The sequence below is a fragment of the Python bivittatus genome, unplaced genomic scaffold (genome assembly GCF_059951505.1).
Source record: "Python bivittatus isolate LINGU-HERP-01145 unplaced genomic scaffold, Pbiv_v1 ctg000700_np1212, whole genome shotgun sequence".
Lineage (NCBI taxonomy): Eukaryota > Metazoa > Chordata > Lepidosauria > Squamata > Pythonidae > Python > Python bivittatus.
Window position 1 is genome coordinate 57,823,330 of NW_028277098.1, and position 12,794 is coordinate 57,836,123.

General features: G+C 40.9%; 1 protein-coding gene across 1 annotated transcript; it reads left to right on the forward strand.

The window, feature by feature from the left end:
* Nucleotides 1–1,157: 1,157 nt before the first annotated feature.
* On the forward strand, nucleotides 1,158–12,284 carry PACSIN1 (protein kinase C and casein kinase substrate in neurons 1). Its single transcript, XM_007426629.2, has 9 exons — nucleotides 1,158–1,280; nucleotides 3,080–3,236; nucleotides 4,497–4,732; nucleotides 6,117–6,272; nucleotides 7,076–7,251; nucleotides 10,637–10,757; nucleotides 11,148–11,272; nucleotides 11,441–11,634; nucleotides 12,175–12,284. The coding sequence occupies exons 1-9, from the start codon at nucleotides 1,218–1,220 to the stop codon at nucleotides 12,282–12,284; spliced, it is 1,338 nt and encodes a 445-aa protein (XP_007426691.1). The 5' UTR covers nucleotides 1,158–1,217.
* Nucleotides 12,285–12,794: the final 510 nt, after the last annotated feature.

The following is a 12,794-nucleotide window of genomic DNA, read 5'->3' on the forward strand; positions in this document are numbered from 1 at the left end:
GCATGCATGGTGTGGCTCAATAATCTACTAGGTTAGCCACCTGAAGTATATCCTGCTGTACGCCATCATTGGTTGAAGTTGCATATGGCATTTTTAGCATAATGGATCAACCTAGCCATTATCTGACGCAGGCCATATTTATGGCTTAGAATGCGAATGGGGCATCTGCATCTCCTGAGTCAAACATGGCTCTACCAATACACCTTTGAGCCCTGGCTATCCAGAGCACCTCCAAAGTGGGCAGGATCAAAGTTTCGACACATCTGAGATTGATAGTTTGCCTTAAAAGACTGAAGGTAACAATGTCAATCCATCAAAAGAAACAGACAAACCCCTTAAGTTGAGTCTATTTTTCTCACTTGGGGTAAAGATTAAAGCAGCTAAATGAATCCCCTTAAACCCTTTCTAAACTCTCAAAATACAGCCAAATATTTTGGGCATGTCATTCCAATGACATGATACCCCAGCCTTAGTCTCTGGCTGCAAAAAAAAAAAAAAAAAGTTTTCTGTCCCTGGCTTAGCATGCAGTATGATCACACCAAACCGTACCTGATTCATCCAGCCACTGTAAAGCAAACTATGAGTTTATGCAATGGGTGAATTCAGCTAACACATAGAACTGTACTGCAGGCAAAATCGTTCCCTCCTCTTCCAATACCAGCCTAGCTGAATCTGAAACTTGCCTTCAGTTGAGTTTAAGACTGTCAGCTCTGTTCTGCAAAAATCTGGATAACCACAAAATGATATCAAAAAGATTCAGAACTCTTAATTTTTTTGCTGCCATTTAATGGTTTTTGGAATCTTTGCATCTCAATCCAGTAGCCCTATTTGTCTTGAACTATAAGAAATACTCTCATCCTCTCCAATTAGCAAACTCCAATTACAATTTGATTTTATTACTTTGGATTTAAGACAATGCACCTTCAAGGCATGCTGTTGGAATTTTAACATTAAGGAAATTATTTCCCCAAAGAATAACTTTGCAATGAAGTTGTAATCAAACAAAGGCCTGGTATAAGGGGCTGATTCTATTAAGTTTTCCCAGCAACTTTCTTGTATGCTTTCTTTTGTCTCTAGAATGGCCTCTGCCTGTTTCCAGGTAAAGGTCAGGTGATAATTTCCCCTACATTCTCTGTTCTTTCCTTGCAGCGCATGAGGTCTGGTCCTGTTGGCAGAGCGGCTGACCCCTTGGCAATAAATAACCACGGCCACAAACCATGTCAAGTTCCTGTGATGAGTCTGTGGTGTCTGCTGAAGAAATAACTGACAGCTTCTGGGAGGTAAGGACCTTCCCTTGGCATGACAGAAATGCTCAAGACTGGCTGGCTAAGGAGTGACTTAACATAATAAAAGCCAGCCAAATGCAAAGCATCTTTCTTCCTGGGGATGCTGAAATCCCAAGGATCTAGAGAATACAGCCTCATGTTGCCATAGGAAAGGTTCTCAGTAGCAATGGAAAAGATTTGTCAGAATGAAGATAAGACCAGCCTTCAAGAAACAAATATGTTTAGAAAGCAATCCTAGGTTCCATGGGATTTTTCATATTTCTTCCCCTGATATCCGAGAGGAGCTGTAACCTCCAACAGAAAAAATCTAATTTCAGAAGTCCTTACCTGTTTCCTCCAGAAGCTTCATAGAGAAGTCCATGTTGATGCCAGAACTCCAATGCCAAAAATACTACTGTAGAGGAGATGTAAAGAAAAAAAAACTATGGCTCTGCCTTTCTGATCTCCCCCTGCCTGATCAGCATGTTAGATGTGATGTTTCTGAAGCTGGCATTAATAAATCCCCTCTCTTTGCAGTGGGAGAGAGATCTCATAAACAGATACTTTAAAAGAGAAAAAAAGGATGGGCCACAAATATTTATCTACCCTGCTGGGGTCTGAGGTGCTTTAGATATGTCAAAGCCTTTGATAGCCGAGCGTTTCTCAAAGTTGGATTGCACCGCCATCATCCATGTGTTGGCATTCAGTTTTTTGTTTTCTTTCTAAAACAGAGGTTCCAAAACTGTGGCACATTCTGATCCACTGTAAGACATGTAAATCTAAAAGTGACAAACATCATATCCAATTTCACAGAACTTTGCTCACAAATAGCAAAACGAAAGAAAACTTCAGACTGACCTCCTACCAACAACTGCTTGGTGAGAAGGATCCCAGAAATTGTATTATGACAACAATAATACTTTTTATTTATGACCATTACCATTGCTTATAAAGTACTTTGGTAGGATTTGTATCTTAAAAGGTAGGATATACTCTAAATAATTATAATAAATTAGTGATAAATAGTTTTGCTGGTCAAAAAGGAGACCATATTCAGCCATTTAGGGAGAGAAGGGTGTTGTAAAACTTAGGTTTAGTAAAAGTTACTAGTTGTAGTTGGCTTTACTCTCTTAGTCATCTTCATTCTTCTTCAGTAATTTGCTAGGTAGCCAAATCTGATTGGCTGGTTAAAAATACAAAGACATCACATTCACTAAATGATCTCTGATTAAGTGGGATCCTTGTGGCGAAAGAGCAAGGCGTTCAGGCTAATTGGATGAGAATGGTACAGAAGCAGATCGCATAATCATTGTGAGCACATACAAAAAAACCTCCCCCCCCCCTTTTTTCTTTTGCAAAAGAAGAATCAGGAAACATACTCTTTACCCAAAAAATATACCTTTCATGCTGAAAATGGGAATGGTTAAACTTTGGCACTGCACTATGGTAGAGGTCTAAGACATGACAATAATTGTAATATGTCTCAATAGCTATGTCAGGTAACAGATTCTGAGACTCATTCCAGTATTTGTGCAAGTGCAGCAAATTTAATCTATCAATTATCTGTTGTTTGAGGGCAAGGGTCAGACTCAGACTTTTCTGCGAAGAGGCACATTTTCAACTGTTTTCCTCTTTTTAAATCAAATGCCCCCTCTTCTCCCCACCAGTCCTGTGCCCCACCCTCTGGTGCATATGCTTCCTGCATGGTACATTTTCCCCCTCCCCTGATCGCCCTGAGGCAACCTGGCCTCCAGGATGATTCCTGGAACTACAGCCAGCCACTTATTCCAGGCCACTATTCATGTGTCTGGCAGGTGGGGAATTACAAGCGGACAGTGAAGCGGATTGATGATGGATATCGGCTTTGCAATGATTTGATGAACTGTGTCCATGAACGGGCCAAGATTGAGAAGGCATATGCTCAACAGCTGGTTGATTGGGCCAAGAGGTGGAGGCAACTGATAGAGAAAGGTATTTCTAACTTCTTCCTTATAATGGGATAGAAGACCAGGCTGGAGGGAGGGAGCTTTTTGAAAGGCAGAAGGGGAAGGGAATTGCAACCTATGCAACCATATCAGTTTTTCCCCTTGATTTAACCTGGGCATTGTGGAGGAGAGACACCCTAAGGAGTTTCTTCTTCAGATTATTTTCATTTATAAAAGGTAAGCTTGACTCGTCATAAGCTGCTGTTACCCTATACTTGAAGTTTCCAAGTTTCCTTAAAGGCAGGTGTGCGGGCCTTTCCAGACAATCGCTTCTTAATTTTGATAGGTATTATTTACAGATAAAAATACGGTCCAAGATTGTTGCAATAAAAACAATTAAAATGGAAGAATAATATGTAATATATTCAACATATTAAACCATTCATCAAAATGAGCCAGAACAATACTAAAAGTTCACAAGTTTCATAAATATTACAGTTCAATGTAATGCATGCTTACTAAGTGAGTCCAGTTCAGTGGAACTTCTTTGCACAAAAATGTACATAAAATTATAATCTTACTTGTAAATACATTGCAGCACATATCCAGTACCAGCAGCATGGTATCCTATTCTGCATGATGGAGGAATAATGAAAGGAAGCAGGACTGTAGGCATTCATTTTGTTCAGACAATTGCATATTAGTATGAGCAAACTGGTGTCTTCCAAGCTTTTGCACCTTGAACACCGATCAGTCCTGACAGCATGATCGATGGCAAGAGGCTACGGAATTTGTGGTCCAAAATACCTGGAGGGCAGCAGGTTGCCAATGTCTGAATTCATAAACATCAGCCTCTTCAGTTACTTTGAGGACTGAGGAACTGAGTCCTGGGAGGAGTGAGTATTTAACCACTTCTTCAGTCTTCAAAGCAGCCATGATGTTGTTTATTAAAAAATAAACTCACTGAAGATTTGATCTTCCACTTCTCGTCTTTTAGAGTGGCCCTCATGATTATTGATTTAAATATCAGTATGGGTAGATGTGAGTCACGTAAAGTGACTGGATCTTTTGCAACAACAAATAATGATCAGAAAGTCTGCAACTAGGGTGTCTGAGTACTGTATTCCCTTAGGCTCTGTCACTGCAGATTTCTCAGTTCTCTCAACAATTCTTTTGTTAGTAAAAGAGAACAGTCTCTCATCTTGTGAGTGCATTATTGGAGCATATAGTCTATAAGGGAAGAATGGGCTGTTATTTCAGGCTGTTGAATCATCACCCCATCCTTACTGGTGATGTTTTTGCATAGGTCCCCAGTATGGCAGTTTGGAAAAAGCATGGATGGCCATAATGACAGAGGCTGACAAAGTGAGCGAGCTACACCAGGAAGTTAAAAATAGCCTACTGAATGATGACTTTGAAAAGGTGAAGAACTGGCAGAAGGATGCCTTCCACAAACAGATCATGGGAGGCTTCAAGGAGGCCAAGGAGGCAGAAGACGGTTTTCGGAAAGCACAGAAACCCTGGGCCAAGAAGATGAAGGAGGTAGGAAGGAGTGGAGGAGAGAAGATAACAAAGTACCTCTCAACTTCAGTTATTTTACAGAGGAAAGAAATCCATTAGTTTCCCTGGACAGAGGTTGAGATAGCCTTTCTTTCACTGACAACAACCTCCCCAACTTGGTATCCTACAGTTTTGCTGGGATGACAACTCCTCATTGCCAGACTGACTGGGATTCTGGGAGCTGCAATCCCAACTTGTTTGCAGAACCCCACTCATCTAGGGGCAGCAGATTAGCATGGGACCTGAACATGTCTCTTAAGATAACCAAGGCAGGATAATAAGAAAACACTAGATGCAACATGGAAAGGAAAACATCATGTGTTGCAGCCACCTATCTATAGAACCCTTTATTTGTGGTTTAGATCAGGAGTTTTAAACTTTTTCAGGCTGCGGAACCTAATAGCTAAAAAAAAGGAATTCCTGGAATTCCTGATTGAGAGGCAAAGCTCTAGTTTTTAGAAAATTGGCTGCATTCAAATGAACCTTATTTTCCCTCCTGTAGTCTTTCACAGAACCCCATCAAGCTCTTGTAGAGCCATAGGACCCCATGGAACACAGCTGTAAAAACTCTGATTTAGATTACCCCCTCAGATACTAAGTTAAGTAATGCCCACCCCCTATATGCAGATAAAAATGATAAAAACTCTCTCAGGTTGAGCTCAGTACCTGACAAATGCAGCCACACAGTTTTAACAGCAGTGTTACAAATGTAGTATGCCATGACATTCTTCCAAAATGTGGGTGGGTCTTTTTTTTTAACTTCTGAACAATCTGTAGGCCTGGCATTCCCAGTGATCTCCCATCTAAGTATGAATTAAGGCCAACCTTAATGAGCGTCTGAGATCAGCCATTGTTGACTTGCTGAGGTGATATCCCTATGGAAGTAATATTTATTATTTTCTATAAATCTGCATGGCTCAGTTCATGGCTATAAGCCACATATTTTAACTTCTATACTTCTCCAAATTTTTAAATCCATAGTTGCTAAGAAAAACTTAAAATATAGTATGTGAATAAATTAAGGCATACAAAGTAAACCATGTATTTTGTTCAGTTTACAGTGATAGCCAAGTTAGGATTCCTCATCTCATAATACAGATATTCTTAAAGTATCTTATTTACTTGGTGTCCTCCAGATGGTTTGGTCTACAATCCCCATAAACTCCAGCCAAGATTGCCCAGGATCATAGACTTCATTAAGGAAATTGAGAATTTCTAATGGGGAGGGATTCACTGTCGGATGCTAGAGTAGGGAACATTGGCCATAATCACCATGTAGATGCTTCATGAATGACAAGGATTTGATACCTTATGCTGACCCTTTGAAGTAATTTGTCTGGGTTCTTTCTCTTGTCTCTCAAACCAGCTGGAAACAGCCAAGAAAGTATATCACTTGGCATGCAAGGAGGAGAAGCTCGCCATGACCCGGGAAGCTAATAGCAAGGCTGAGCAATCTATTACCCCAGACCAGCAGAAGAAGCTTCAAGACAAAGTGGAAAAATGCAAGCAAGATGTTCAAAAGGTAAGAATGACCTCCACCCAAAGAACTCATACATTAAAGTTAATGCACATCCTTTTATATAAACAAATGACAGTCCTGTCTTCTATGTACACAATCGTCACATGCAGAAATATGTAACTTCACACACAGGAAAAATAGAGTCAACTTCATGTATAGATATAGGTGGGGATATAAGTATACGTATCAAATGTATATACTTCTGTTTGTAGACAAGGTATACTGATGGTCTCAGAATGACAGTTAATACTCTTAAATCATTGCAATTATTCATTTATGTGTATTATTTAATGTTCAATAATTACTTTCTATATCAGCTGCTATTCCTTCTTTTTTGTATCTGAAATAGAAATACTATCCAAAGACTCTATTCAGTGACACTGCCACAAGTTCACACATGGTGACTGTATTTTCTAAATCCAGAGTTAACTTGGAACTTTGATTCTTATTTCTGTAACAAGTTCCAGGAACAATATTAACCATTTGTCAAAGCATGCTTCCAATAGAGATGGGTATACTGTAGCTGATAGTGAGGTTAATTTTAATTCAGTACTGATCTGGAATGAACTCATAATGTGGGCAAGATTGAAATCCTTATGCAAGCTTATTTGGGAGCGTGCTCTATTTCATTCATTGGACCTTACTTCTATGGGTACTCTGTAAATAATGTAGATCAATATTATGTTTAAAAGAGCAAAATTATACATGTTTAAGCACACTATCTACCCAGAAAATCTTGCATGGACAGGACTGAGTGGTGGCCCTAGTCAGGGGAACTTAGCTGTATCTCTTTGTTGCCTGGACAGGCTCTGGAGAAGTATGAGAAGGTTGTGGAGGAGGTGAATAAGAGCACCCCACAGTATATGGAGAGCATGGAGCAGGTCTTTGAGCAATGCCAGCAGTTTGAAGAGAAGAGACTTAATTTCCTGAAAGAGGTGCTGTTAGACATCAAGCGGCACCTGAATCTGGCAGAGAACAGCAGGTAAATTGCTTTCCATAAAAAACTGAAGCAGCCGAGTAAGAAGCCTCTCTGGTGATCTGTGTAATACAGACGTTCCTTTACTGGCCACTTGGTACCATCTTGAAATTCTGTTTGCTTTCCTTTCAAATCAGGAATGTCTATATGAGAGCTACTCGTATGCACTTTAGCACTGCATGCTAAATATGGGGAAAATTGTCCTTAAAGCAATGCAAGACAATCCAATTTATCTTGGATCATGTAGATAAGCTAGTTTGCATAAGTTTGGCTTCCATCTCTGCATACCATATAATTTGATAATGAAACCAAGGCTTTCTTTTGTTGGAGGACTTCAAGAAGTAGGTAGAAAGCCACCCATTAGGAATACTTTAGCTCTGGGTTTTCTGCATTGACAGAAAATTAGATTACATTTTCCCACAGAAAAGATTCTTTATAATTAATTCCAAAATCTTATTTCAAATTTATCTGGACCCTTAGTCTGTTTGCAATTTTCTAAAATCAAAGTTTTAATCATCCTTTTCTGTTTAATCCAAAAAAAGATTTTTTTTAAAGTTCTTAAACTTGTAGTTAAAACTTTCTCTTGCTAAGAATTGAAGGAAACTCACCTGGTGCTGTCAAACTTGTTGATCCAAAGGTTTCTAATAGCTGAAAAGCAGTTAACAAGCAATTTCCGAAAGTGATTAGAAAAGGAAGTATGCAAACTCAGTGTCCTTTCAAAGGTGCCGACTGTAGTTCGAGCAAGATGACTATATTTCCTCATCTCCCAGAGCTCTAGACCTGCAGGAGACTGCTATCTTGCAGCACTTGTGGGTGATCTCAAGTCCTCTCCTTGTCTGGAGAGGTTTGAAGAGCTGGTCTACTCACCGGCTCTCCATTCTTCACCGCAGTTGTCAGCTCTGCTTTTTGAGTAGTCATCTTCAGTCTGCCGTTTCTTCCTCCAGAAGTCCATAAACCAGGGTTTTGTGATGCTGACTTTTAATTGGGAAATGGTACAGGTAGTCCTCAGGTTATGACGGCAACTGGAACCGGGAATTCTGGGTCGTAAAACAGGATGCCACATGACTGCATCGCTTAGCAATGACAATTCTGGCAGTCCCAATTGCTGTCATTAAACAAGGATCATGCAGGTTGTTAAGTGAGAACCTCATGTGATCATGACTTCCAACTTCCTGCTGGCTTCCCCATTGACTTTACTTATGGGAAGCTGGCAGGGAACATAGCAAATTGTGATCATGTGACTGCAGCTCGCTGCAATGTCATAATTACGATCTGGGTGCTGAATGCCCAGATTGCAATCACATGACCACAGGGACACTGCAGTCCTAGAACTCTGAAGAGCTGTCATAAATCCACTTGTTCAATGCCATCGTAAATTTGAATGGTTGCTGAACGAATGGTTGTAACCAGAGGACTACCTGTATGCCCCTGTCTGCCATTTCACCAGGCTGCTCACCAGATCTTCAGAAAACTCCCCTACAGTCCTCTGAAAACTGACAGGATGCATCAGGGGCTTCAGGTGGACCAATCCAATCATCTTTCCTCTCTGTGTAGTGGGGGTTGCTCTGCAGTGCTCCATGCAATCAGAGAATGACCTGTCCATGACAAGGGACAAAGTTCAGTGCTCCCCATTTTCAAAGCATGTTGTGTCCATCCTGAGATCAAAACTGGATTTAGTGTGTGACCTCTCATGCACATCGAGCCTTCAAGAAGTTGAGTCAGGTCTGATTGTTATGATGGCCATGAACTCCTGGGTAGCTTTGGACTTCCCGCCATGGGAAAGTAAGTTGAAGTCCCCCAATATCACCAATTAGGGGAACTGCACCATCACCTCAACAATCAAATTGAGCAGCTCTGGCAGGGCTGCTGTTGTGCCACAGGGGGAGCAGTAGACAATCAGCAAGTCTATTTGGCCCCTCTGGGCCAGACACACAAACAAGGTCTCACATCCCATTACCTGCAGTGTAACCTCTTGATGCCAACAGACCCTTGCCGATGAAACAGCAGCTCACTTCCCCTCCCCAAGGATTGCAGGTGATGCTAAACCTGGGCAGATTTCTGAGAGAGGAACTTCCCTCTTTCCTCTCCCCTGCCCCTTCCTCCCAGGTTTCAGTATTACAGGCCCTCTCATCCATAGCCAAATCATGGATGAGGAAAGTCCTATTACAGACAGACATAGCATTAAATAACAGCAGTTAGAGCCCTTGGGCTCCAAGAATCTGGAACCCTGGCTCTCAGAATGAGAACTGAGAGATGAAGGAGGTGTCAGGCAAAGATGTCAAAGCTACCTTCCCCTAGGTGCAGACGGCTCTCAGTCTCCCACATACTTCTTTTTGCCTGTTGCAACCAAGATCCCATTCCCTCATAACTCCCTCCCCCATACCTTCCTAACCAGAATCTTTCCCCCATGCAGGAAGAAACTGAATCATCTACTACAGGGACTTTCAACAAAGGCCTTTCTTTGAAATGCCTTCAAACGGATTGTTGCTGGTACAACCAAACCAACAACTCTGAATAGTTATTCCATCTTCTCTGTAATCTAATATTTATGCGAGGGGGGGAAAATAACAGAATTGCCCATAAGAAAATATGGGAGCCGCAGAAGCTGATTTTGTTGGCACTCCTGTAAAACTTCATGAATGAAACAAAGTGATTGCCCATTAAAACCCTGGTCTGGAGGCATCTTTAAACTAAGAAATTGCAATGTTGGGTCCCTTTAAATGTGTTGCTAGTGCCCCCTTGTGCTTTATTAGAACAAGTTGAGGCTCGGTCTTCCTTTTTTACAAAAACTCTACAGAAGCTTTTGGACTCCATTGTCTAACAGTGCTGCTCAGAATGATCATTTTGTGATACATGCTGTAATCCACCAAAATATAAGGACCACTATCATAGATTAGGGACATAATGTTTAATTGTCCATTCATCTCACTATTGTTTACTCTGAAACATCAGGCTTTTAAAGATTTCAGAGATATTTTCCAATCCTAAGTAGAACTTTTTCCATGCCAAACCACTGCTTCCATACAGAGGTGTTTTAGCTTTTAGCAGTACCCATCAAAGTCTTCTGCCTTTTCCTCAGTTTTTAGCAGATTTTCCCTTGGGAAAAAACATGATGGGAGAAATAACGGAAGAAGACAGAAGGGTAATGTCTTCTGGAGCCCATATAGAATTTGTTTATAGAAAGTGGATGGGATATAAATGTTGTAAAATGAATAGCAACAAATAAAAATATAAATCAGTAAAATTCTGTGACTATGGCAGCGTGATTATGTCATAATATTCTTATTTAAAGGTTTTCTGCTTGCTCTGCCACTAAGCTTCTTTGTCTAATGCTGGTGGTTTCTCACTTCAATCCTCTGTGTTTATTACTATATCTGTTTGTAACATGCAGCTATTCTAAAGTCTACCGTGAGCTGGAGCAGACCATTCGTATGGCTGATGCACAAGAAGACCTTCGGTGGTTCCGCAACACCAGTGGTCCTGGGATGCCTATGAACTGGCCTCAGTTAGAAGTAAGAAACTGTCCCAGAATACTGCTTCCAAGGATGGCTGCACTGCCAAGCTATAGGTTATAGATTCATGGCTACTAATCATGATAGATATCTGGAGCTTCAGTGCTGAGGGAGCCATGGTCCATGCCTCTGGAAAAACCAGGATATAAAGACATTAACCTCTCCTGTTGCTGCTCCCCGTGGTGGCAATCTGCCTCTCTGAATACTGACATGACTTCAGTGTAGCTTCTACATCCTACTTCTGGTTTTACCAGAGCCACATGGTAAACCACTGCAAGAAGTAGAATGTGTTTATTATGTTCCTAAGACTGGAGCTGCAACATAGTGCAGTTGAAGCATTAGAAACTGAACGTGGCTTTGAGCATCAGTGATATGTTTCTTTATCTGCAGGAGTGGAATCCAGATGCAGCACAAACAATAACCCGAAGAGAGAAATTGAAAAAGAATGAAGGAGGCAACACACCCAATGCCAGTGGAGGTGGGGAGGCAACAGCACAAGGAGGAGATCGTGGCAGGTAAGCATGTTAGGTGTTTTCCTGTTTGAGCTGGCCAGGTACTATGTTTAGAGTAGACCTGGGTAGCATACATCAGAATCTCACTGTGGCCAGTTGCCCTGCAGAGTTAGATATATCAGGGATTTATGCAGTAATATCACTACTTATGATGCCATATTCCATTACCAGTGTCAGCAGTTATGAACGTGGCCAAGCCTACGCTGCAGAATGGTCAGACGATGAGGGTGGCAACACTTATAACTCCAATGAAGCCAATGGCGGTGCCAATTCCTTTGAAGAAGAAACAGCTGGGAAAGGTGTGCGTGTACGAGCTCTGTATGATTATGATGGGCAAGAGCAGGATGAGCTGAGTTTCAAAGCAGGTATGGCATAAACAATGATGTGCTCAGATTGCTTAAAGAGTAACGAGGACATTTGTCCTTTTGCAAAGCAAAGATCAAGAGTCTTCTACCAAAAGTGTCTTTTTAAAGAAATTTCTTCCTGAAATGGATGCATTGCTTTAGGGCGTTCAACTCACATATTTCCTAGCCATTGACAAGTTCTAAAAATATACTGAAACAAAATCCAGTAATGGGAGATATAACTTTCCTTTTTTCACCCCTAGTATCATGTTAATACAAGGGTTTGATTCTCTTATATTTATTACAAGTGACCCTGTTCAGTTATTTGTAGTGGAAGCTATAGCTCTCAGATGTGTTGTATCGAGGGCATTTGACCTCATTCAAAATCACACATCCTCTTGCTTCTTCCCACGTGGGTTTTACATATGTGTCTCATCATCAAATACACAACTAGAGCTCAGTGAAGGGAAGCACTGTTGGGAGACTGGGTGGAATTAGTTAGAGAGGGGATATCAGATTGACAGTGTGTTCCCAATTTGTAATTTGTCCTTATTTTCCTAGGTGATGAACTAACCAAATTAGGTGAAGAAGATGAACAAGGGTGGTGCAAAGGACGTCTGGACAACGGGCAACTTGGTCTTTATCCAGCTAACTACGTGGAGTCTATCTAATTCTGTCATGTTCTCCTTGTGCTGCCAGAATTCAACCCACTCCAGTCCACCATCTGTCTATACCAGCCAAGTAGCCATCTTGCTCTTTGGTCACTCACTCAGCACAGTTAGAGTTCCAAACATATTTTCCAATCAAGCTTTTATTTTTTTAATTACATCTCTAAAATGTATTTTGTGGTAGCTTTACTGTTTTAGTTTCTTTAAAATGATGAGATATGAAAAGTCAACACTGTCACTGGAGGGCTTGTTTTGTAAGTGAAAGCCAATATGTCAAGCCTTTAAAGCCTAACCCGTAAGGCTTCTCATTAGTTGGATTTTAAGTATAAAGTGTAGCTAAGGCACCTTCCAATGGCTAATTCTGTCTAAAACCTCTAGCATTTAAGCTCTGGGCAAATCCAATTCACTCTCTTTGAAAAACTGAATCAAGCAAAAATAAGGAGACAGGAAATATACTTTTTTATTTTTCCTTTTTCTCCCACCCCTCTACAGCATGATATTTCTTACCTATTT

Bases quoted from the DNA above. Each gene is read 5' to 3' on its own strand.
- PACSIN1 (XM_007426629.2), top strand. From the start codon at position 1,218: ATGTCAAGTTCCTGTGATGAGTCTGTGGTGTCTGCTGAAGAAATAACT. The intron at 7,252-10,636 runs GTAAATTGCTTT...TGTAACATGCAG, and splicing joins AATCTGGCAGAGAACAGCAG to CTATTCTAAAGTCTACCGTG. The intron at 11,635-12,174 runs GTATGGCATAAA...TTATTTTCCTAG, and splicing joins TGAGCTGAGTTTCAAAGCAG to GTGATGAACTAACCAAATTA.